The sequence below is a fragment of the Temnothorax americanus genome, unplaced genomic scaffold (assembly GCF_048541705.1).
Source record: "Temnothorax americanus isolate GAGA-0224 unplaced genomic scaffold, ASM4854170v1 Scaffold11, whole genome shotgun sequence".
Classification (NCBI taxonomy): domain Eukaryota; kingdom Metazoa; phylum Arthropoda; class Insecta; order Hymenoptera; family Formicidae; genus Temnothorax; species Temnothorax americanus.
In genome coordinates, this window is record NW_027509242.1 from 789,053 (window position 1) to 807,396 (window position 18,344).

General features: G+C 41.4%; 4 protein-coding genes across 6 annotated transcripts; 2 read left to right on the forward strand and 2 right to left on the reverse strand.

Moving 5' to 3' along the window:
• Positions 1-273: 273 nt before the first annotated feature.
• LOC143908019 (thioredoxin-related transmembrane protein 2 homolog) lies at positions 274-2,327 on the reverse strand. The gene is made up of 5 exons (XM_077425256.1): positions 1,955-2,327; positions 1,690-1,870; positions 1,425-1,611; positions 1,134-1,329; positions 274-1,047 (listed from the first exon to the last, which is right to left on the reverse strand). The coding sequence occupies exons 1-5, from the start codon at positions 2,096-2,098 to the stop codon at positions 949-951; spliced, it is 807 nt and encodes a 268-aa protein (XP_077281382.1). The 5' UTR covers positions 2,099-2,327; the 3' UTR covers positions 274-948.
• A 40-nt stretch (positions 2,328-2,367) lies between these two features.
• Positions 2,368-5,044, forward strand: LOC143907953 (N(4)-(Beta-N-acetylglucosaminyl)-L-asparaginase-like). Of its 3 annotated transcripts, none has more exons than XM_077425112.1 (6): positions 2,368-2,502; positions 3,287-3,460; positions 3,545-3,701; positions 3,798-4,023; positions 4,103-4,392; positions 4,601-5,044. In XM_077425112.1, exons 2-6 carry the CDS (start codon positions 3,319-3,321, stop codon positions 4,839-4,841), a joined length of 1,056 nt encoding a protein of 351 aa, XP_077281238.1. In that variant the 5' UTR covers positions 2,368-2,502; positions 3,287-3,318; the 3' UTR covers positions 4,842-5,044. The 3 variants fall into 3 exon arrangements, with proteins under 3 accessions (XP_077281238.1, XP_077281230.1, XP_077281246.1); XM_077425104.1 differs by lacking the exon at positions 2,368-2,502 and adding an exon at positions 2,878-3,167; XM_077425120.1 differs by lacking the exon at positions 2,368-2,502 and having other exon boundaries at positions 3,312-3,458; positions 3,542-3,701.
• Positions 5,045-5,307: 263 nt separating this feature from the next.
• Positions 5,308-10,003, forward strand: Cdm (importin-13-like protein cdm). The gene is made up of 8 exons (XM_077424692.1): positions 5,308-5,889; positions 6,061-6,225; positions 6,323-6,469; positions 6,558-6,820; positions 6,940-7,699; positions 7,874-8,783; positions 8,876-9,022; positions 9,119-10,003. The coding sequence occupies exons 1-8, from the start codon at positions 5,749-5,751 to the stop codon at positions 9,355-9,357; spliced, it is 2,772 nt and encodes a 923-aa protein (XP_077280818.1). The 5' UTR covers positions 5,308-5,748; the 3' UTR covers positions 9,358-10,003.
• Positions 10,004-10,129: 126 nt separating this feature from the next.
• On the reverse strand, positions 10,130-18,252 carry Pcm (5'-3' exoribonuclease pacman). The gene is made up of 18 exons (XM_077424442.1): positions 17,981-18,252; positions 17,302-17,739; positions 16,741-17,185; positions 16,417-16,667; positions 16,180-16,343; positions 15,707-16,089; positions 15,229-15,521; positions 14,876-15,162; positions 14,519-14,795; positions 14,114-14,383; positions 13,836-13,996; positions 13,369-13,751; positions 12,899-13,281; positions 12,576-12,653; positions 12,321-12,500; positions 11,992-12,228; positions 11,441-11,923; positions 10,130-11,363 (listed from the first exon to the last, which is right to left on the reverse strand). The coding sequence occupies exons 1-18, from the start codon at positions 18,053-18,055 to the stop codon at positions 11,205-11,207; spliced, it is 4,947 nt and encodes a 1,648-aa protein (XP_077280568.1). The 5' UTR covers positions 18,056-18,252; the 3' UTR covers positions 10,130-11,204.
• Positions 18,253-18,344: the final 92 nt, after the last annotated feature.

The following is an 18,344-nucleotide window of genomic DNA, read 5'->3' on the forward strand; positions in this document are numbered from 1 at the left end:
AGACCCATATGGCATATGGCACGTGGGTTTTGCGTTATTCTGGTACGGCGGCGGCGGGTACGGCGCACTCTAACGCCCTCTTAGCAAATCTGCCCGCTAAAGTTAAATTTGGAGTCTGGGTCTGGATCAGTCTGGGTGGAATGAAACAGGATTTATATTTAATTTTAAGGGTCCGAGGTGCTACAGTCCTCGTTATTAAACTCTATCATTGACAGATTGTAACGTGTCAAATGCAAATGACTGCATTTTTACAAGAGAAAATAGAAAAGAGCGTGCATGCCAACGATCAGCTTTATTCAACAGCTATATCGAGCATATTTTAAAGAGAAACGACGCACAACATTATTGTTAATCGCGTAACAAGCTTTCTGTACATATTTTAATTTTATGTTAATATATATATATATATATATATATATATATATATATGTAGGTCCGGAAGTATGTTCCGGGACTTTTATTTTTGATATCGGTATATTCCGGGACATTTGGCAGTTTCCAGGACTGTCCTGGAAAAAATTGATGTCCTACGGCAATTTTCGGGACAGTTTTTTGAATCTGATTACATATATATGCGTTATATTCCAGGACTGTACATTTCAAAAAACGTAAACAGTCCCGGAACATACCTCTGGACCTACATATATATATATATATATATATCTATGGCACATTTACACACATCATACACAATATTACAATAACGATCTGTGACGTATGTTATGTACAGATGTTTAAACGTAAGTGAAGACAATATGAGAGCACTGCAGAGAGATTATTGCAACACGCAACAAAATATTTACACGAATCCTCGTATTTTTAATTTAGAATCAGAACTCGATCGAGATAACCCGCTAGCTGGATTTTCTACACGGTACAAGTTCATCTAACTGAAACTCGCTCAACTGCAAACTGCTTTTTTTCATTAAATGCCTAAGTGCGCCTTCATTATTCTGCCTTCAACGATTTCCTCTCTTTCCTTTTGATAGGATGTTTCTTGCAGTCGCTGTAGATATTATTGAGATCGAACGCAGCCTTTACATTGTCCTGAAAAATTGAGATGAATAAATAAGAAGGAATAGAATTACACAAATTAAGATTTTAACAAGTTAGATCCGAATGGCGAGGCATACCAGCGAGAAGAGAAACTTGACGAGCTTTCCTCTGTTGTCCGCGTATGGACGTCGCTCCGCTTCCTTGCCATCTTTAAAGAGTATTAACGTTGGCAGTTGCTTGCTCGTGCTGGCGTCGCTAATATGATACTTTGCCGCAGCGTCCGGATATCTACCGACGTCCACCTTTCCGAACTTGAAGTTCTCCAACGCGTATCTGAAGCAATTATTTTCAACGATAGCAGACATATAGAATAGTTCCCGCGGCAAGGAAGAGAGATTAGACTGTATTTAAATTAAGTCGTCTCTTACTCCGCAGAGAGCTCGGAAAATATCGGCGCAAAAGTAACGCAAGCTGGATTCCACGCGGTGTAGAACGCCACCAGCCAGACCACTCTGGTGTCGCGCTGCAGCTCCTCCTGCAGTCCATTGGCCCCGTGTAGGTAGATCACATTTTCAGGCCCTTGATACGTCGGTTCTGGCAGCACTAATCCGCACACTACGTACAAAATGCAATTATATTCCTCGTGACGTACAACAGTCCGTTCGCGAGATAGCGTTTCGCATTTTCCCTTACGTATAAAAATAAATGCAAACAGAATGCCCATCCGCACGTCCGCGTAGAACCACAGAATCAAGTTTGCCGCTTTTGTATACACAAAACTGGATGTCAGGTAATTTATCATGGTCACGCTGCCGGTCTTCCTTGTCCTTATCATGATAACGATCACGAGGAAAAAGAGAATCTCCGTTTCCCTCTGAAAGCACAGGTGTTCATTAATGAAAAATGACTTGAAAACATTATAAAAATTATATCCGACAGAGATTAATTGTCAACTCACCCCATCGAGCTCGCAGTCGTCTTGAGCAAATATGTAATTACAAATTATGGGAAAGCGCTTGGAGATGATGTAAGAGACGCTGAGGAAGATGTTTATCAAGTAGTACGGTTTAACGAGCAACTTTAGATCCTTTTTGAACGACATTTCGCGCGGTCCAAGTGGGCAATTTTTACAATTAATAGAATTACACGCGAGATCGGACCGACTATTATCGAACGTTACCGTACGACCTGTCTGTATATTTTCCCTGACAATTCTCGAAGGCGGTCGCTATCCCGTATACACGGATGAGTATGAGTGAGGTGCTGTCAGCTGTCAGCTGTTTCGTGGGATTCATTCATGAGAACTACTGACGAGAACGAGCGAAGGCAGACGCGGTCGACGAACTGGAGAACGTGGCCGTTGATAATTGCCTCTAATTTTTGTGCGTTATTCGGCCACGTTGCGTAGACAGACGAGATTAATTACACAACGCGACCGCGACGCGATACGCGCATCGCAAACGTGTCGAATTCCGCTCGTGGACCACAGGATTTATCGTCGACGAGGTGTGCTTATATGTGCGCTGTGCGCTATTAAATACGGCCAGCCCTAGGTAAATTGCGATGATTGCGATTATCAAATGGACCCGGTGGGCCGCGGGAGTAATAGTAGAGCATTGACATTATCGATCGTCGACTATAATTGAATTGCCCGTCGATAAAAACGTTTGAACAATTATATTTGTAATGCGTTATTGAATTCTCTTTATTTTAGCAAGCATATTTCTGAAATATTTGGCACGCAGAAAATCACGCGTACATTGCTGCGAAACTGCATTTTTTTTTTTCATCCGTTGTCCATCCACGCATAAGCGATTGAACGCGCACGAACATTTTCGCGATGTATATCTATGAGGATGTGATTATGATACATTTGAAAATTAATATTATATTATGAGCTACTTGAGCTAGTCGTCCAAATTTCGATCAACTTGCGCAAAAACAACTTGCACAGCAAGCTATGTCTTCTTGGAGACCCTATACATCGCACACGTGTTGGCGTTGGTGCATACCGCATTGTTTACATAGTTCGATGCACTCGCTAAGTCCGAAGTCGCTTCCTCGCTCTAGAAAAATATTAGCGATGCGATAACCTAATTGCAGTGTATCGAGGCAACGTAATAGTCCAGTAGATCTAATGGCTATTTGCGAGATAAAAAAAATTGCCGCCGGTTAGTAACAATGTAGCGCAATAGTATCAATCAGATATTGGATTTCCTGCTTATCAGATATATTTTCTCCCTCCATGCTCCTTGTCGCGCGAAGTTCATGCTATTTAATGCCTACGTAGGCTGCTGTTCACCTCCAGAAGCCGCAGGCAGGATGAGGCTCGTCAGCTTTGTAGGAATTTTGTTGCTCTTGGAAGTTTGCTCGCTCGATGCGATCGACGAACAGAAACTTGGCGATCCCGATAGCTTTCCCTTGATAGTCATCACGTGGAATTATACAGATGCGACGAAAAAAGGTATGTTATATCTAATTGCGCCCGGAATGAGAGACACGCACGGAGCTTCTGGCAATTTAAAGACGTTGTCAATTATCGTTTAAGCATGGGATGTGATATATAATCAGAAGAGAAGCGCTTTGGACGCGATAGAGGAAGGATGTTCCCTGTGCGAGGAGCAGCAATGCAGAAAGACCGTGGGGTTCGGCGGCAGTCCAGATGAAGCCGGAGAAACTACGCTGGACGCTCTCATCATGGATGGGTAATAAAGACAATTGAAGCGAACAAAAGTAGCTCTTTTCTCGTTTCATTAAACTACACTGGTGATTACATTCAAGAGACGCATTCTTCTCCACAGAGTGCCGATGGACGTAGGCGGAGTAGGAGGATTGCGGAACGTGAAGAGCGCCATTTCGGTCGCTCGCAAGGTGCTGGAGCATACGAAGCATTCCCTTCTGGGTGGGGACTTGGCTACGGATTTCGCTGTGAATATGGGATTCAAGAAGGAGTCCCTGCAAACGAACGAGTCCAAAGAAATGTGGACGCAGTGGAGGGCGAACAAATGCCAGCCCAACTTTTGGAGGGTATCGTAAAAGAGAGGCCACGCTCTTTTTTGTATCTCATCTTGCAACTGTCTCATCGGTATATTCTTGCTGTTCGTAGAACGTCGTACCGGATCCAACAACCGCCTGTGGACCATATCGCGCGAGCGACGTAGAAGACGACGGAAGCACGCCAGTGGGAAGCGAGGAAAATCATGATACCATCGCTATAGTCGCGATAGACTCGCAGACACGTATAGCAGCTGGAACGTCCACGAACGGCGCCAAGCACAAGATCCCCGGTCGCATTGGGGACTCTCCTATTGCGGGAGCTGGGGCGTACGCCGATCAGGACGCCGGTGCGGCAGCCGGTACCGGCGACGGAGATATTATGATGCGATTTTTGCCGAGGTATTCGCATTACGTATCAATATATATAAATGTATTTTTATTTTCAAATACACATTTTAATGAATTAAAATATAAATTATAAATACATTTTATTTCGACTTGAGTCTTAAATTTTGTACTTCAATTTTTAATTTGTTCCGTATTGAAGCAAAGTTAATATTTAGCATCTTAGTAATACAGTTGCTGAAATTGAATATACTTTTTGTAGCTTTCTGGCGGTGGAGGAGATGCGTAATGGAGCAACGCCGAGTGCAGCTGCTAAGAAGGCGATTGACAGAATCGCCCAACATTATCCTAACTTCTTCGGCGGGGTGATCGCGTTGAATAGAAAGGGAGAATACGGAGCAGCGTGTAACGGAATGGCCGCGTTTCATTATTACGTTGCGAATCCCACTTTGGGTCCTAAATTACTTGCGGTTCAATGCAGCAACTATAATCCAGAGCAATAGAAACAAAACTTGCTAATGTTCGTTCAAACTTCAGTGATACAAAGCAACGTACAATACTAAGCATTCCTAATGATATAAGTGTAAATGTTATATTGTTGCACTTGGGGGGGAGGGGGAAAGTCCAAGTTATTAAATAAAGAAAACCAAAAACCCTGTATATATATAAAAAAGGACTTTTATAAATGCAGTGTATTGTGAAAGTGTATTGTATCTCATGAAAAAATTTTTCCCGCGATACAAATAATGTAAGAATAATGAATCCAACCCATTTTGACACTTAAACATTTTATAAAAATATAGGAATAATTTTCTATTTTATATAAAATAAAAAAAAAAGATTTGTTTAATTTTAAATAACTAGTAACTAGTGATTTTATCGATTGTAGATTAATTATCTACCTTCTTATTGTATTAATATTAATTACCGATAAAAATATAAATTCTCAAAATATCAACGAAGTATCGTGACAATGTGCGGAAGGTGGCAGTAAGCCCGAAAGTTTGAATCGTGAAAATCGAATCTCTTTTAGTGATCATAATATTTGTGTGTTATTTTTATTTAACGTGGAAGCTGTTTGCGGACTGCGGAGAGTGCGGAGTAGGCCAAGCGACCAAACTCGCAGTTTCGTGACGCTCCGCGACGAATTATTACAGGTTTAGGTTAGGTTAGATCGGGTTAGGGTTAGGTTATGTGTCACCGCACGGATGGAAAATATTCGCGCTTGATCGCATCTCCCGAAGATGATAAGGGACCGTGAAGACGAGCGAGCAGTGGGACGAGTTAAATGTACATACGCGCGTGACGAAGCCCCGGTCGTCGTGTTGGCTCTCCACGTGCGCGACCTGCCCTAATAAGAGGAACACGGGCACGGGTAACGCTGTCAACGTGTCGTGCGAAACGCTTGGTATGGATTATGCAACGGTCATCGACGACGCGGTCAGGCAATTTTACTCGGCGGGCAATAACGAGGCACACTCATGGCTCCTACAGGTGCAAGCCTCCCCCGAGGCCTGGCAATTTGTCTGGCAGCTTTTGGATCCTTCCAAGGTAGTTTAGCTTTTCTTCCTCTTTATTATGTGAAACTTCGGATTTACCTTAATTCTTCCTACATGTCGACAATATTTTGAAACAAGTGCTTTGAACGAATACAGATCTGATCAGCTGATTCTTTTCTTTTTCACCGATGAGTAAACGAAGCCGTTTGTGTTATCTTTGCAGTCATACGAAGTGCAATTTTTTGCGGCGACGACTTTGCACGCGAAGATATCCAAACAGTGGAACGAAGTGCCTGAAGCTGAGTACCCGGTGTTAAGGGAACGTTTGCTCAATAGTGTGAGAAGACCCAACATCCCCTTATGCATCCTTATAAAGCTTTGTCAAGCGGTAATACATCCTTCTCTGTGTTATTTAAGAATAAAGGAGAATATTGTAAATAAGTAAATGGACCTTTGTACAATTACCCGACATGTAACGATTTCAGTTAGCCGCGTTTGTGGCCAGCGTTTACAGTGCAGAAAACAGGGAACGGGACAGGAGTATAGTCGACGAATTGCTCGACATGTTACCTTATGATTCCCCATCTGCGTTAGAATTACTGCTTCGAGTGCTCTCGACGCTTCCCATTGAGGTAAAATATAAAATACATACGGATTGCGCTACTTAATTTTTACTTTTCGACGAGTTTGAACTGATGATAAACCTGCGATTATTTTCAGTACGAGAAGAGACAAGAAGCGAAGATTGCCAAACTGCGGGGAGCTCCTGTCAACTTAATCAACAGCTGGTGCCAAACCGCATGGTTCTTGCAGCGGGTCTTTTCAATGTGTAATCTGGATTCTCAAGGCAACGACGATGTATTATACTCCTTGGGACTGGAATGCGCTCAATCGTGGCTTAAGGTTGGCCAGCTGTGTTTAGAGACCACCGGCCAGATCTATCCCTATTTATTAGTGGCTGCAGCTCATTATGCGCCTAACAAGTAAGTTGCATTATTGAAAGACCGATATCGTAAAATTTAACTGTATAGCAATAGAAAAAAAGTAATAAATAAGTTATCGAATTATTAAATAAAGTATCATTCGATTCTTTTCGTTAAAGAGACGAGACTCATGGCGATGATGAGACCATGAAGAGCTGGGATGTAGTACAAGATTGTTTAATTATGATTGTAACGCACTACGAGCTTCACAAACGGCCACAGACATTCTGGGAGTGGGCCAGGAGTTTGGTATTGATGGCGAAGCAGTACAATAGAAAATACTTTTGCGAGATATTAACCGCCATCGGAGAGGCCCACAGTCGGGCGTTTCTGATCGCTCTGGCTGAAAATTCCAACGAGGCGCATACGTGGACGGCCATGGGACTGATCGAGCTGCTATTGGAGTGCTCGGAACTGGAGGGACGTTATCCTACCGATGAAACACGCAGCTGTATCCCGTTTGGATTCTGGTACGCGTTACAGGACGATCTCGCCACGCTAGATCAACCGTTGGAAAACCGGGCTCTGGAAGCGTTGAAACCGATTTACTTTCGACTGGCCCAGGCGTTGCTGCGAAAGTCGACGTTACCCACGTCTCCGAACGAGAGGGGAGACGCGGACGAGCGCGAGCTTTTCAGATGCTACAGGCAGGACGTGGCGGACACGTTGGACTATTGTTACAGTGTTCTCGGCAGTGATCTGCTGGCACTTCTCGGACAAAGATTGAGTTTGGAAGACTCACCGTGGACTCACATAGAGTCGACGTTACACGCCTTCAAAGCTCTCTCCGAGAGCGTCGGTACTCAGGAGTACTGTTACATCCCTGCGCTGATAAACTTGATTATTGTTCACATACCTTATCATCTGTATCCTGAAGAGGTACATAACGATCATTCTTTAAAAATAATGATTAATTGCAAACTATACCTTTTCTCTCTCCCTACATTTTCGAAATAATTTATTTTCAGCCAGCTCTTGTAGATTTTTTTTTAAATAGAAATATTTTTATGCGACAGCAATATCACATGAGTATTTTGCTCCTTTCATTGCCAGGTACTGACGTGTGCCTGTTCGACGCTGGGCGCATACGCCGAATGGATAGGAGAACATCCCGAACCGTGGCTGGAGAAAGTGTTGCAGCTCGTTATTCAAGGATTGACCAGAGGTTCCACGACAGCGCCGTTTGCGAGTATGGCACTGAAGGATTTGACGAGGGAGTGCGGGCCATATCTCGCCCCTTACGCGCCATCCATTCTTCACACCATCAGTCAGACGCTACCGAACGTCGAGCCTGGCGGTGGGGAAGGTTTACGGCTCATGTATGCGGCCGGGAAACTGCTTAATGTGTTGTCTTCTATGGAGGAGCAGCTGGTGCACCTGGAGGCGACACTAGGACTATGCGTGACGAAGATAAAGGAGCTATTGGGGCAGCCGTTGTTCACGGCGCGGCTCGGTGTGACGAATTACCTGAAAATGGTCACCATGTTCTTCAGCACGATCGAGGGTGCGATCGGCAGGGCCGTGCTGGACGGCGTGCTGTCGGTGTTCAATCAGATCGTCACGCATCCCGAGTGGAGCCAGGATAACGCCACGCTGGAGGCGATGCATATGTGCGCGCAACGATCCCTGTCCGCGTTGCGGCAGCCGGAGATTGAGGCACGGCCCTTGCTGCTGATCCTGTTGACCTCTTACAAAATCTGGCCGCATCCAGCCGCGTTAAATCTCCTGAAGCAGCTGGTGTTGCTGTTCGGCAGAGATCCGGACAACATCGTGAGTCCGGTGCTCGCGGAAATGAGCTCGTTAACTTTGAACGGCGTGAAGGTGTGCAGATCGGTGCAGGGCGATCTGTCCGAGTGGTCGGACTTGATGGAGGCCTACATGGGCGTGCTTGCGCAGATCTGCAAGAAGAACGCCCGGTTGTTGCTGCAAATCCCGGATCAAATACCGGACATGTTGCAGTGCGGTAAGCGCAATATCATCGATGTATATATTTGTAGAAATATAAAAAAAAATCACCGTACAATATGTATGTAGTTGTATTTCTTTTTTTTACAGGAATCGCTTGTCTAACGCTCCCGGAGACGGCGACAGCCAAAGCGGCCGGGCATTTTCTTAGTCACGCGATTGTGCAAAGCCCGCACCTGCAGACGTTTATTCAACCAATCGGACAGGAACTTGTCGCCGCGATTCTGCATTGTGTCGGTAAGCAAAATGTTTCAGGATGTACGCATTTGCGAACGTGAAGCCGGTTTCGTTCAATCGCACCTATTTATTTATTTATTTATTTATTTCCGTTAGGTGGAGCAGTGCCTCACAATTTGGAGCCTCACGCCGAGGTTCTGTTAGCGTTGAACAAAACGTGTCCGGAATGGACCGCGCAATGGTTACGCGCAGGACTGGAGAATCAAAAGAACCTCGCCGCCGTCTTGCAGAAGGAAGACGTCACGCGCATTTTGCGCGAGAAGACGAACAGGGGCCGACTTTGCGACGTACTGAAGGAATTTAGTAATCAATGCCATCAGAAGACAGATATATGACAATAGAACTTTCGTGATGCCGCCGATTGACAAATCTTACTGTATGAAGTAATCGATTTAAGATATATGTAACACACAGAAGTTGACATAATTTATCTCTTCATAATAAACGCTGCAATGTATATAATTGTGTTTTATACAGGTTTACGCATTTACTTGACGATTGTAAGATATCCATCGATCGTGATAGAAACGCTTAGTGTACCGAATACAAAAATTTACGTGATGCGAAGTAAATAGCGATAATAAAAGGAATATTTATAGTAAAGACAGTAAAATATATAGAAACAAGAAACTATATATCAAACACGAATGTATATATATCTAATTCCTTTTTGTGTTCCGAGGAACATGAGACTATTATGATACGTTATTTTGAATTCTTTAATCCTTTTAACAGTATGTAAAGTTTTATCGAAGTAACTAAGTGAATGAAATATATTCGATTTTCAGGGAATGGATAACAGCTGAAACATTAACAATGTAATAACAATAATGATTCATGATTTAATAAAGGAAAATGAGAAAGATACATGAAACCAATCAGAAATAATATACGATAAGAATATAAGAGAGATTGCGAGATATATTTGACAATTATACTGTGCTTTCTTTATTGTATAATAAAATTGAAACATCTTGTTGAGTTCATGTTTCTGTTTAATTTTGATTTTTGTTTCGCTGTTTATAGTACAGAAAAGAGGAACAGAAAAGTTCATCGAAGATATATGTTTCTACTTAGGGACTTAATCAAAATATCACTTTCTCAATGTCTTACATATATAACACATTTAATGCTGCCTCATATTAATTATGCTTATATGCAAATTGGCGACTACGTTGCAATAAAAATCAGTATCTCACAGTCTTCTAACAATCGTGATGCACATTATTAAGTAATCAAATTAATCTACTTTTGTCTAATGTTATACTAGGAACTGAAATACTCTTCGAAAAATAAAAGAAAAAATGACACATTCTTTCTAATCCACTTCTAATAATGTAAATAACAGTACAAACTGATCGTTACGCACACACGCGATATACTTTACATTTTTACAATAAAAAGTAAAATATGTTATAAACGAAAAAAGATCATAAATAATATATCTGTTATAGTCAAAGCCCGAAACGCGGGCATTCCTAGGATTGACTAGTCAATCCTGGGGGACGACCAAGCGTCTTGGTCAAAGCCCGAAATAAGTTTTGCGTTTCGGCTTTTGACTAGTCAATCCTAGGGATGCCCGCGTTTCGGGCTTTGACTATAACATATCTACCAAAATCTTCATGATTTAGTTCTACTTCCAATCTTTTTTGTGTAGATATTATTAATATCCTAAAATATATTTCGATAAATAATTTTCAACCCTTTTACAATTAAAAAATTACTTATTTATCTTGATGGAATATCGCAAAATCAAGAAATAAAAAGTTATTAGTATAAATGACACACCGATGCATTGTAAAATGAAAAAAAATATATATAAAATAAGTCATTCGATACAAAATAAAATCATTCTCACTTATATTCTTTACATTATACGTTACGTATTTCAGTGCGTGTATATACATTTGACTTGAAAGAACCTCTAAGTATTATTGGTGCACAGACATGCGATCGTATGTAAATGCGAAAAATGGGTGCGTCAATATAAAGCCTTTGAAATGAAATATGTACTGGCCCGTTAGAAATGTTCGGAGTAAAAGGTCTGCTTGGTTTTATTATAAAAATGTAGAAAACGAACGGATGGGGAAAGGATGGATCGATATAATTATCTTGTATTTACATATAATTTGCAAAGATCTACCCCATCCCAAGAATAAAACAGAATTTTCACTGGGGGGGTTCACCACCGTTCGATAAGGGCGCCGAATTTCGCGGCGACGCGTGATTTCCTGGGTTTGGACGATTTTCCCGCATTTTGTTGCGGCTGTTGCGATTGTTGTTTCTGCGGTTCGCTCGACGTCTTCTCCCTGGCTTTATTTACAACTTCCGACTTCTGTTTCTGCGTGAGAGAAATTGGCGATTCGATTACAAATATCAATGCGACAAAAAGAAACGACTTAACTTTTATTTACGAACCTTGGGCAACGTTTCCTCTTGTTTCTGCGGCTGTTTTTGCTGCTGTTGCTGCTGCGCTTTAGGACTGGAGCTCTTCTTAGTATTCGGATTCGGCTCTTTCGAGGCTTGTTGTAAGCTGGCGTTTCTACTCTTTTTCTGAGCTTGTAACGGAACGAACGCGGTGCTATTCCTGATCTCCATCTTCGGTCCGTTCTGAGGACCTTTCTGTTGCCCTTGATGTCTCACTTGCTGCTGCATGACTTGGCTATACGATGCGACTTGTCCGAACGCTGGATTCGGTGGCATTTTTGGATTCCATTTTGGATAGAATAAGTTAGGCTGCATAGGCAGAGTCTGCGGGACTGGCGGCATTTTCAAAGGGCCCATAGGAGGCATCATAGGAGGCCGGATATTTTGGATCCAGTTATTTTGTTGAGTATTAAACCACTGAGGCGTCATCACTATTTTCGTATCGTGCATTGACGCCTTATTAAAATTTAACGCCTAACAATAAGCGTCAGATTAATAAAATAATCAAGATCGAAGGAAACTTTTTGTACACTTATCATTACCTTGTACGCTTTTTTTGCAGCGCTTTCTGCGGCTTGCTCGTGAGTGGTGCAAGGATCTCCTTTAAAAACCTTTGCATTTTCCAACATAACGTGGGCGCTAATTAAACCTGTCTTTTCGTCGACAATATAATTATATTTCGGTATGCCAGCTCCGTTATACGAAAAATGTCTTAACAGTTGCGAGCTATACCAGACCGGATTTACTTTCTCCTTTTTCTGTTCGGTTCGTCGAGCGTGCTAAACAAACGCATACATATCTTTAGATATAAAATTATTATATATATAGGCATAACACAATATAAATGAATTAACACAATATAAATGCATACATCGAACAACTGTTGTACCAAAGGTGGAGGGTTCAAAGTTTCAGCTTTCTGTAAAACTGTCGCTTTCTGAAGCGTCCCCGCTGGTTGCGGCGTAGATTGTTTACTTTCTTGCTTACTCGTTTGCGGATTTACGTCAGGAATTTTCAACACAGCTTTCAAAAACGCGCTAGGATCTTGCGGCTGTAATATAACGATCCTTTAGAAATATAGCAATGAAACAAATGAAATTTTAAAAGTACAATATTCAGTGCTTACCGATTGCATATCATTGCTAAATGGCTTGACTTTCGTCATTGAACTAGATGCTACTTTCTCCGGCGGTCCATTCGGCTTCTATTAAAGCAAATATTGTAGCAAAATATCTATATTATAAGCGTCGTCTACAATGGCAGCAGGAGTATGCAGTAAGACGTAAGCAGTAAGCTATTGACCAATCACAGTCGATTATTCTTAAATTGTAAAAATCCCATTAGTCGATAACTTACTGCTTACGTCTTACTGTATACTCCTGCTGCCATTGTAGACGACGCTTTTAAGATTCGTGAAACAACCTCGCAACTCTACACCGCTACATTTACCTGTATCTTATGCAATTCATTCCATAACTCTTGAAACTCGGATGCTTGATTAGGATTAGGTGGCGCGTTTTGAGGATGTTGTAATACTTTACACGGTATTGTTTTCGGACTCAATTCTATCATGCCGTGTTGCGCCATACCCAAACAAATCTCACGATTTAATTTCTCAAGACCCTTCTTAGCGAGCTGCATTGGCGGGTATGGTACCGTCGACGATTGATCGTTCTTGCTGGGAGAAGCGGAATTCGCTGTTTGCTTTCGACATTCCATCAATTCATTCGGATTTCCGTGCTCCGTTCTTTCGCCGAAACTAATATTTATGAAGTCCGTAGCTGCCAAGCGATAACCGCGAAATTGAGAGCAACCGTTTAGCGTAAGTCCGCCTGCAATGTACACGTAAACAAAAAATATTCCATAAAAGTTCCAGGGCTCTTAATATTTGAAGTTCCGGAAAGTTATGTATTTCTCACCCATGAAAGGCTTATCGAACACAACGTCGTACATGGTGTCAAGCGGAGCGTTCCCCTTTCGTACCCCTATGATAGTGCCTTTAGCTCCGAGCGGTACGCTAAAGCCGCTTCTGATACAGCGAATTCTATCGAACAAACGATTTTGGGAATTTGGATCGGGCGGCACGTTACGCAAGTTTAAACCCGGCTTGTAAAGTAACTGCGGCTTCACTTGCAGAAAAACTGTTTTCGCCATGGTCCCCTCAGTCTTCAAGCATTTCTCTACTTCCTCTTCGATCTGTTTTATCAGGTCCGTTTCGATGACGTCCATCCCGCAAACGCGACTGTCCAAACCTTGCAGTTCTGTTTTCAGCCACGCAACTGTATCTTTCAGCTCATCCGATCTATATAATGTTCACGTTGCATTATTATATCATTATATGATATATTATATCATATTTTGTGACATAAGAAAATACGCAATGTACCCCGTATCGAAGAGGTCTCCCTCTTGGAAAATATCGTTCGTCACATTGTGGGCCAAACGTTCGAACAAGATAGGACATTTCGTCATATAATTTCGAATCAGTTCGATCGCTTTTGTGCTATACAACCATTGGCTGTTCTCCTTTCTGGTATAACCAGGCACCTTTGAAAATTTTGAGAGATTAAAAACGGAAAATGATTAAGATTGTGTAACATTATCAGTCATATTTAATATAATGAATAAAATTTATTTTCGTAATGAATAAAACATATTTCTTACCTCTTCATTCCTTTTATTGAACTTTAAGTTCAACCCGAGGTTATATTTTGTAAGTTCCTCCTTCATTGGTTGTACAACGTAAATTGTCCCAGTGATTCTGCTTAAAAGATGACTACTTATTCCAAGACGTTGCGCGGCAATACTGCCGTGCATATATCGCGTCTTCTGTTGCGTGTAAACTTGTTTAATGGCGTCGAATGTTGGCTCCTTTACCGATTTTATAGAAATTTTGATTCTGCGCGACTTTGAAATATCCTTATTTTGTATGACCTGTAGATTCATAAAATCTTTTTAAGTGAAACTAAATTCCGTTCCAATAAGTTTTAAAGTAATTTAATTAGAGTCATTAGAATCATTAATCTCAATAACTAATATGATACAAGAAAAAATTCAATGTGATTGTACCTCTCCCATCGCACCGTAATAAGGATGTCCCAACATGAAACAAAAGGTTCCTGGTATAAAAATATCATGCATAGTTTCGTAAACTGTCAATTTTTTGCTGTAAACGGAGATATCTCTGACTACAGTCTGATAAGCGTAAACCGTAGGATAATCGTTCCACTGTTTCTCGATTGTAACTTTTCCCTGACCACCAAAAATATATTTGCTACCCAAAAATGAGCGAGTAAAAAGCAACACATCCGTATTGCCAATATCTATCCCAAGACGTGACATATGTCTAAAAGCAAATATCGCCAAAATATTATATTACGTTCTCAATCTCCATCATAAATGAGAGCATTAATAATGTCATCTTACATTTCTTTGATTTGTTTTTTGTGCGCCTTCCATTCCGCGGCTAACGCGACCTTTACCTCCTCTTTCTTTAGATTAGCGTCACTGTAACTGTCTAACTGATTGATTAAACTGAATTTCACGTTGCAGTCAGCTACGCCAATCACGAGGGTCTCCTTCAAATGCGGCCATTCCACATATACGCTCTTTCCCAATAGCTCCGACGCTAAAGTTGTCAAACTTGGCGTTGGCTTCGATATTATGGTTAAAATCATATTTTCCCCGACTGAAGGTTGTTGAAATACTTTGACCTAACAAAGATATTTATATAACAACTTGTTAAGATTTATAATAATATCGAATTCCAATATACGTACCTTCGCTTTGTCCAAATGCGCCGTATGATCTAAGTGCCGTAGTGTAGGAAATCCTGGATAATAAACGTCGAGATCAAAACCTGGGGACAATCCTCGAATCAACTGTTCTCTCGGAACGAAAATGTCATCGCGATTCATTAATTTTACTTCAGCGTAACTGACAAATTCTGGAAAATATACGGTTGCTTTATGAACACTTTGGATCTCGTCAGTATACGAGTACAAACACATCGGCCCATGTTTGTTCCTTGCTTGTTCTTCCGTCGACAATCTCGATAAGTGTGGCTGCATAGCTGTCACAGATAAGTAGAGAGAAATTTAAACGTTTTATATTGGTATTTTAAAGGAGAGTTTAAAATTTATTCTAACAAGCAAAAAATAAATTTCTTATCTCGTTAAAATTTATTATTTAAACATCTAAATTTTATTCCACATAAATATGGATATTTTCAAGACATAGAAAAGGATTATTACTCACCAGCCAACAACAGTTTTTCATCAATGAATGGGATAAGTACAACTGCTTCCCATTCCTGTCGTTTTCCATTTAGATCAGTTTTAAAATTATGTGGATAATAATTGATAATGGGAGAAGAATCCTCCGTCAATAGCGATTGAAATGCTTCTGGCAACAGTTCTTTGCTAAATGCCGGTAACACAGCTAGCAATTGTTGAAAAGGTAAGAACGGCTCTCCCAACTCGAATTCTAACTTCAAATCCTTGAAGTCTTTTATATCTGAAATATACGGAGCGTAATGATGCGGATAATACCACGACCAGCTGCAACAGCCGTGATAATAATAATGCAAATTCCACTGTATCGCTCTCACATAGCCCTCAGCCTGCGAACGTAAAACTTCTCTGGAAATAATTAAAGTATATTTGTGAAAATACTGTAATACTAACGTCAGCCATTTTGTGTAAAATTATACGTATCTATAAATTACTCACTCGTCAACGTTCTCATATTCTAACTTGTTCATATAGTAATCTTTCTTATGTTGTACAAATTCCATATTGTATATATCACTATCGGATTCATCATCTATTATTAAATCCATATTATCTCTATACTCTATAAAGACATCATCATCATCGTCAAAATTACCTAAGGACTGTGTTGCAAAGCATTAATTTTCACTTATTCAGCTATCTACAGCGATCATAAAAAAATATTCAAATAAGTACCATCTCCGTAGTACTTTTAATAAGTGCATCTAAATCTTTATTTTGCGCTTTCTTTGGAGATGCGTTCTCGCTGTCGTCTGATTTTTTATATACATGACGTTCAGATTCATTGGGCCTTCTACCTGTTTTACTTTCAAAAAACTTTATATCGGCATAATGCTCGTTAAACTGTTCTACGTCTAAACGACTAAGTTTCTCCATAAACTTTTCAAAACGGTCGAGTTGTAATGTTCCCGCTTCATTTATGTAACCTGAAGCAAAAAACAATATATAATATTTATTTAATTATATAAAGATATAAACTTAAGATAACTGATAACATACCTTCCAGAGTTGGTAATACTTCCATGTATGCACGGTACAGAATTGGCAGTGCACCGTTGGCAATGTGTAAATTTGGCAGATGGGGAATAAAATCGTTTCCTACCAGAAAACCCATCAAAACCCAGTCATCGATTATTTTCTCGATATCAAATGTAAAGGATAGCTTATTCTTGAGCGGCGAAAACTCGTGCTCTATGTACTCTCGCAAAAGCGTCAAGTGAAGAAGGCAAAACTTTGTCTCCTCGGGGGTCATTTTCACTTGCTGCTTACCAAACTTGACTTCCTCTCTCAAAAGAGAGAAGTTTGGCTCGTGTGAACAGAGACCCAACATTATTAAATCGGCATCCAAACCGTATAAACAATGCCTAGAGTTACAGTCATAATCCTTGCTCGCCTTCATGTACCTTATGTAATCCATAATTTTATGCTCTCCCTCTCCGGGGACCTAAAACAGATTCAATACGTTATATTAAATATCAAGTATCTCAGTGTCCAGCGTTATTTCTGTGAAGAGGGCAAATTATATTTGTCCTCTCTTATGTTACATTGTCGGAGGATTACCTCAGAGCCACTGAACAGTATCCTACACTTCTTCCATGCATCATCAGTGGAAGTCTTATGTTCGACAAAACGTTTGAGCTGCTCGCCCAGTTTAGCCATAAAGAGCGTTCCCGGGGTTATGCAATTTGAGTCGAATCTCTTCTCGCTGGGTATCGGGATACCCTTGGACCTGGCTTTAGCCTCTTGCACCTCGACATCCTTGGCGGCTCTGAAACGCCGGCCCCTCTGCTGATTGATCTTGGCTCTAGGCGCGACGCCGTCGATCGCCATAAAGAACAACTTTTGCGGGCGGATCATGTTGAATAGCACCTCTATGTAGTGAAATATATTCTTAAAAATCATCTCCTCGGTGATGCGGAAGCAGACGTCGTCGTTCGGATGGGAACACGTATGTATGATACCGTTCATGTCCAAATATAAATAATCGAATTCCGGTATCTAAAAAGAAAGGGGAATAATGTCAATGACTGTGATTACTGCATACGGGTGGGGGTGGGGGGAGGCTGTAAAAAAATAATATCTTTACTGAAACGTTGAATAGAAGGCAAATCTTGTTTTGCGCGCAATAAGGAAAAAAGGAAATGACGAAGGAGCATGGTAGGGCGAAGAAAAAAGGGGCCCCGTCGCCCGAGCATGAGGATTTGTATTGCTTTTTTTCTCTCTTCCCTCCGTTAAATACCTGATGTTCCTTCACGACCTCGCTGAGGCAGGGGTATCTCTCGCTTATGTATCGGAAGAATTTCGGCACACCCATCCTGAGGCCTTGCTTCCCGACGTCGAAATAAACACGTTCCCCGACTAAAGACTCTGTGCCCGTGGCAAGCGCTTCGCGCGTCCCTCTCGTAAAGGTCGTTCTATCAAAATTAAAGATTTCGCTCGCGCGAGTACGCTATATCAACTGTGACTTTGCTTCGACGGTAACGTCCGTCGCGGGTTGTCCGTTTCAGACGTAGATGGGAAAACGAGTGCGGGAATCCTGGACTGGATTCGGAATGGCCGCCGGCCGCGCGCCGGCCGGGATACGTGATCATCTCCGCGGCTCC

What these genes read in the sequence shown, in the direction of transcription:
- LOC143907953 (XM_077425104.1), top strand. Translation starts at nt 3,134, where the DNA reads ATGGCTATTTGCGAGATAAAAAAAATTGCCGCCG. An exon ending in GATAAAAAAAATTGCCGCCG is followed by an intron (nt 3,168 to 3,286) that starts GTTAGTAACAAT and finishes ATGCCTACGTAG; the next exon opens with GCTGCTGTTCACCTCCAGAA. An exon ending in GACGCTCTCATCATGGATGG is followed by an intron (nt 3,702 to 3,797) that starts GTAATAAAGACA and finishes TCTTCTCCACAG; the next exon opens with AGTGCCGATGGACGTAGGCG.
- Cdm (XM_077424692.1), top strand. Translation starts at nt 5,749, where the DNA reads ATGGATTATGCAACGGTCATCGACGACGCGGTCAGGCAATTTTACTCG. An exon ending in TCTCGACGCTTCCCATTGAG is followed by an intron (nt 6,470 to 6,557) that starts GTAAAATATAAA and finishes GATTATTTTCAG; the next exon opens with TACGAGAAGAGACAAGAAGC. An exon ending in ACCGGACATGTTGCAGTGCG is followed by an intron (nt 8,784 to 8,875) that starts GTAAGCGCAATA and finishes TTTTTTTTACAG; the next exon opens with GAATCGCTTGTCTAACGCTC.
- Pcm (XM_077424442.1), bottom strand. Translation starts at nt 18,055, where the DNA reads ATGGGTGTGCCGAAATTCTTCCGATACATAAGCGAGAGATACCCCTGC. An exon ending in TCAATAAAAGGAATGAAGAG is followed by an intron (nt 13,997 to 14,113) that starts GTAAGAAATATG and finishes AAATTTTCAAAG; the next exon opens with GTGCCTGGTTATACCAGAAA. An exon ending in TTAGCAATGATATGCAATCG is followed by an intron (nt 12,501 to 12,575) that starts GTAAGCACTGAA and finishes GTTATATTACAG; the next exon opens with CCGCAAGATCCTAGCGCGTT.
- LOC143908019 (XM_077425256.1), bottom strand. Translation starts at nt 2,098, where the DNA reads ATGTCGTTCAAAAAGGATCTAAAGTTGCTCGTTAAACCGTACTACTTG. An exon ending in ACGACTGCGAGCTCGATGGG is followed by an intron (nt 1,871 to 1,954) that starts GTGAGTTGACAA and finishes CTGTGCTTTCAG; the next exon opens with AGGGAAACGGAGATTCTCTT. An exon ending in TTTTCCGAGCTCTCTGCGGA is followed by an intron (nt 1,330 to 1,424) that starts GTAAGAGACGAC and finishes TAATTGCTTCAG; the next exon opens with ATACGCGTTGGAGAACTTCA.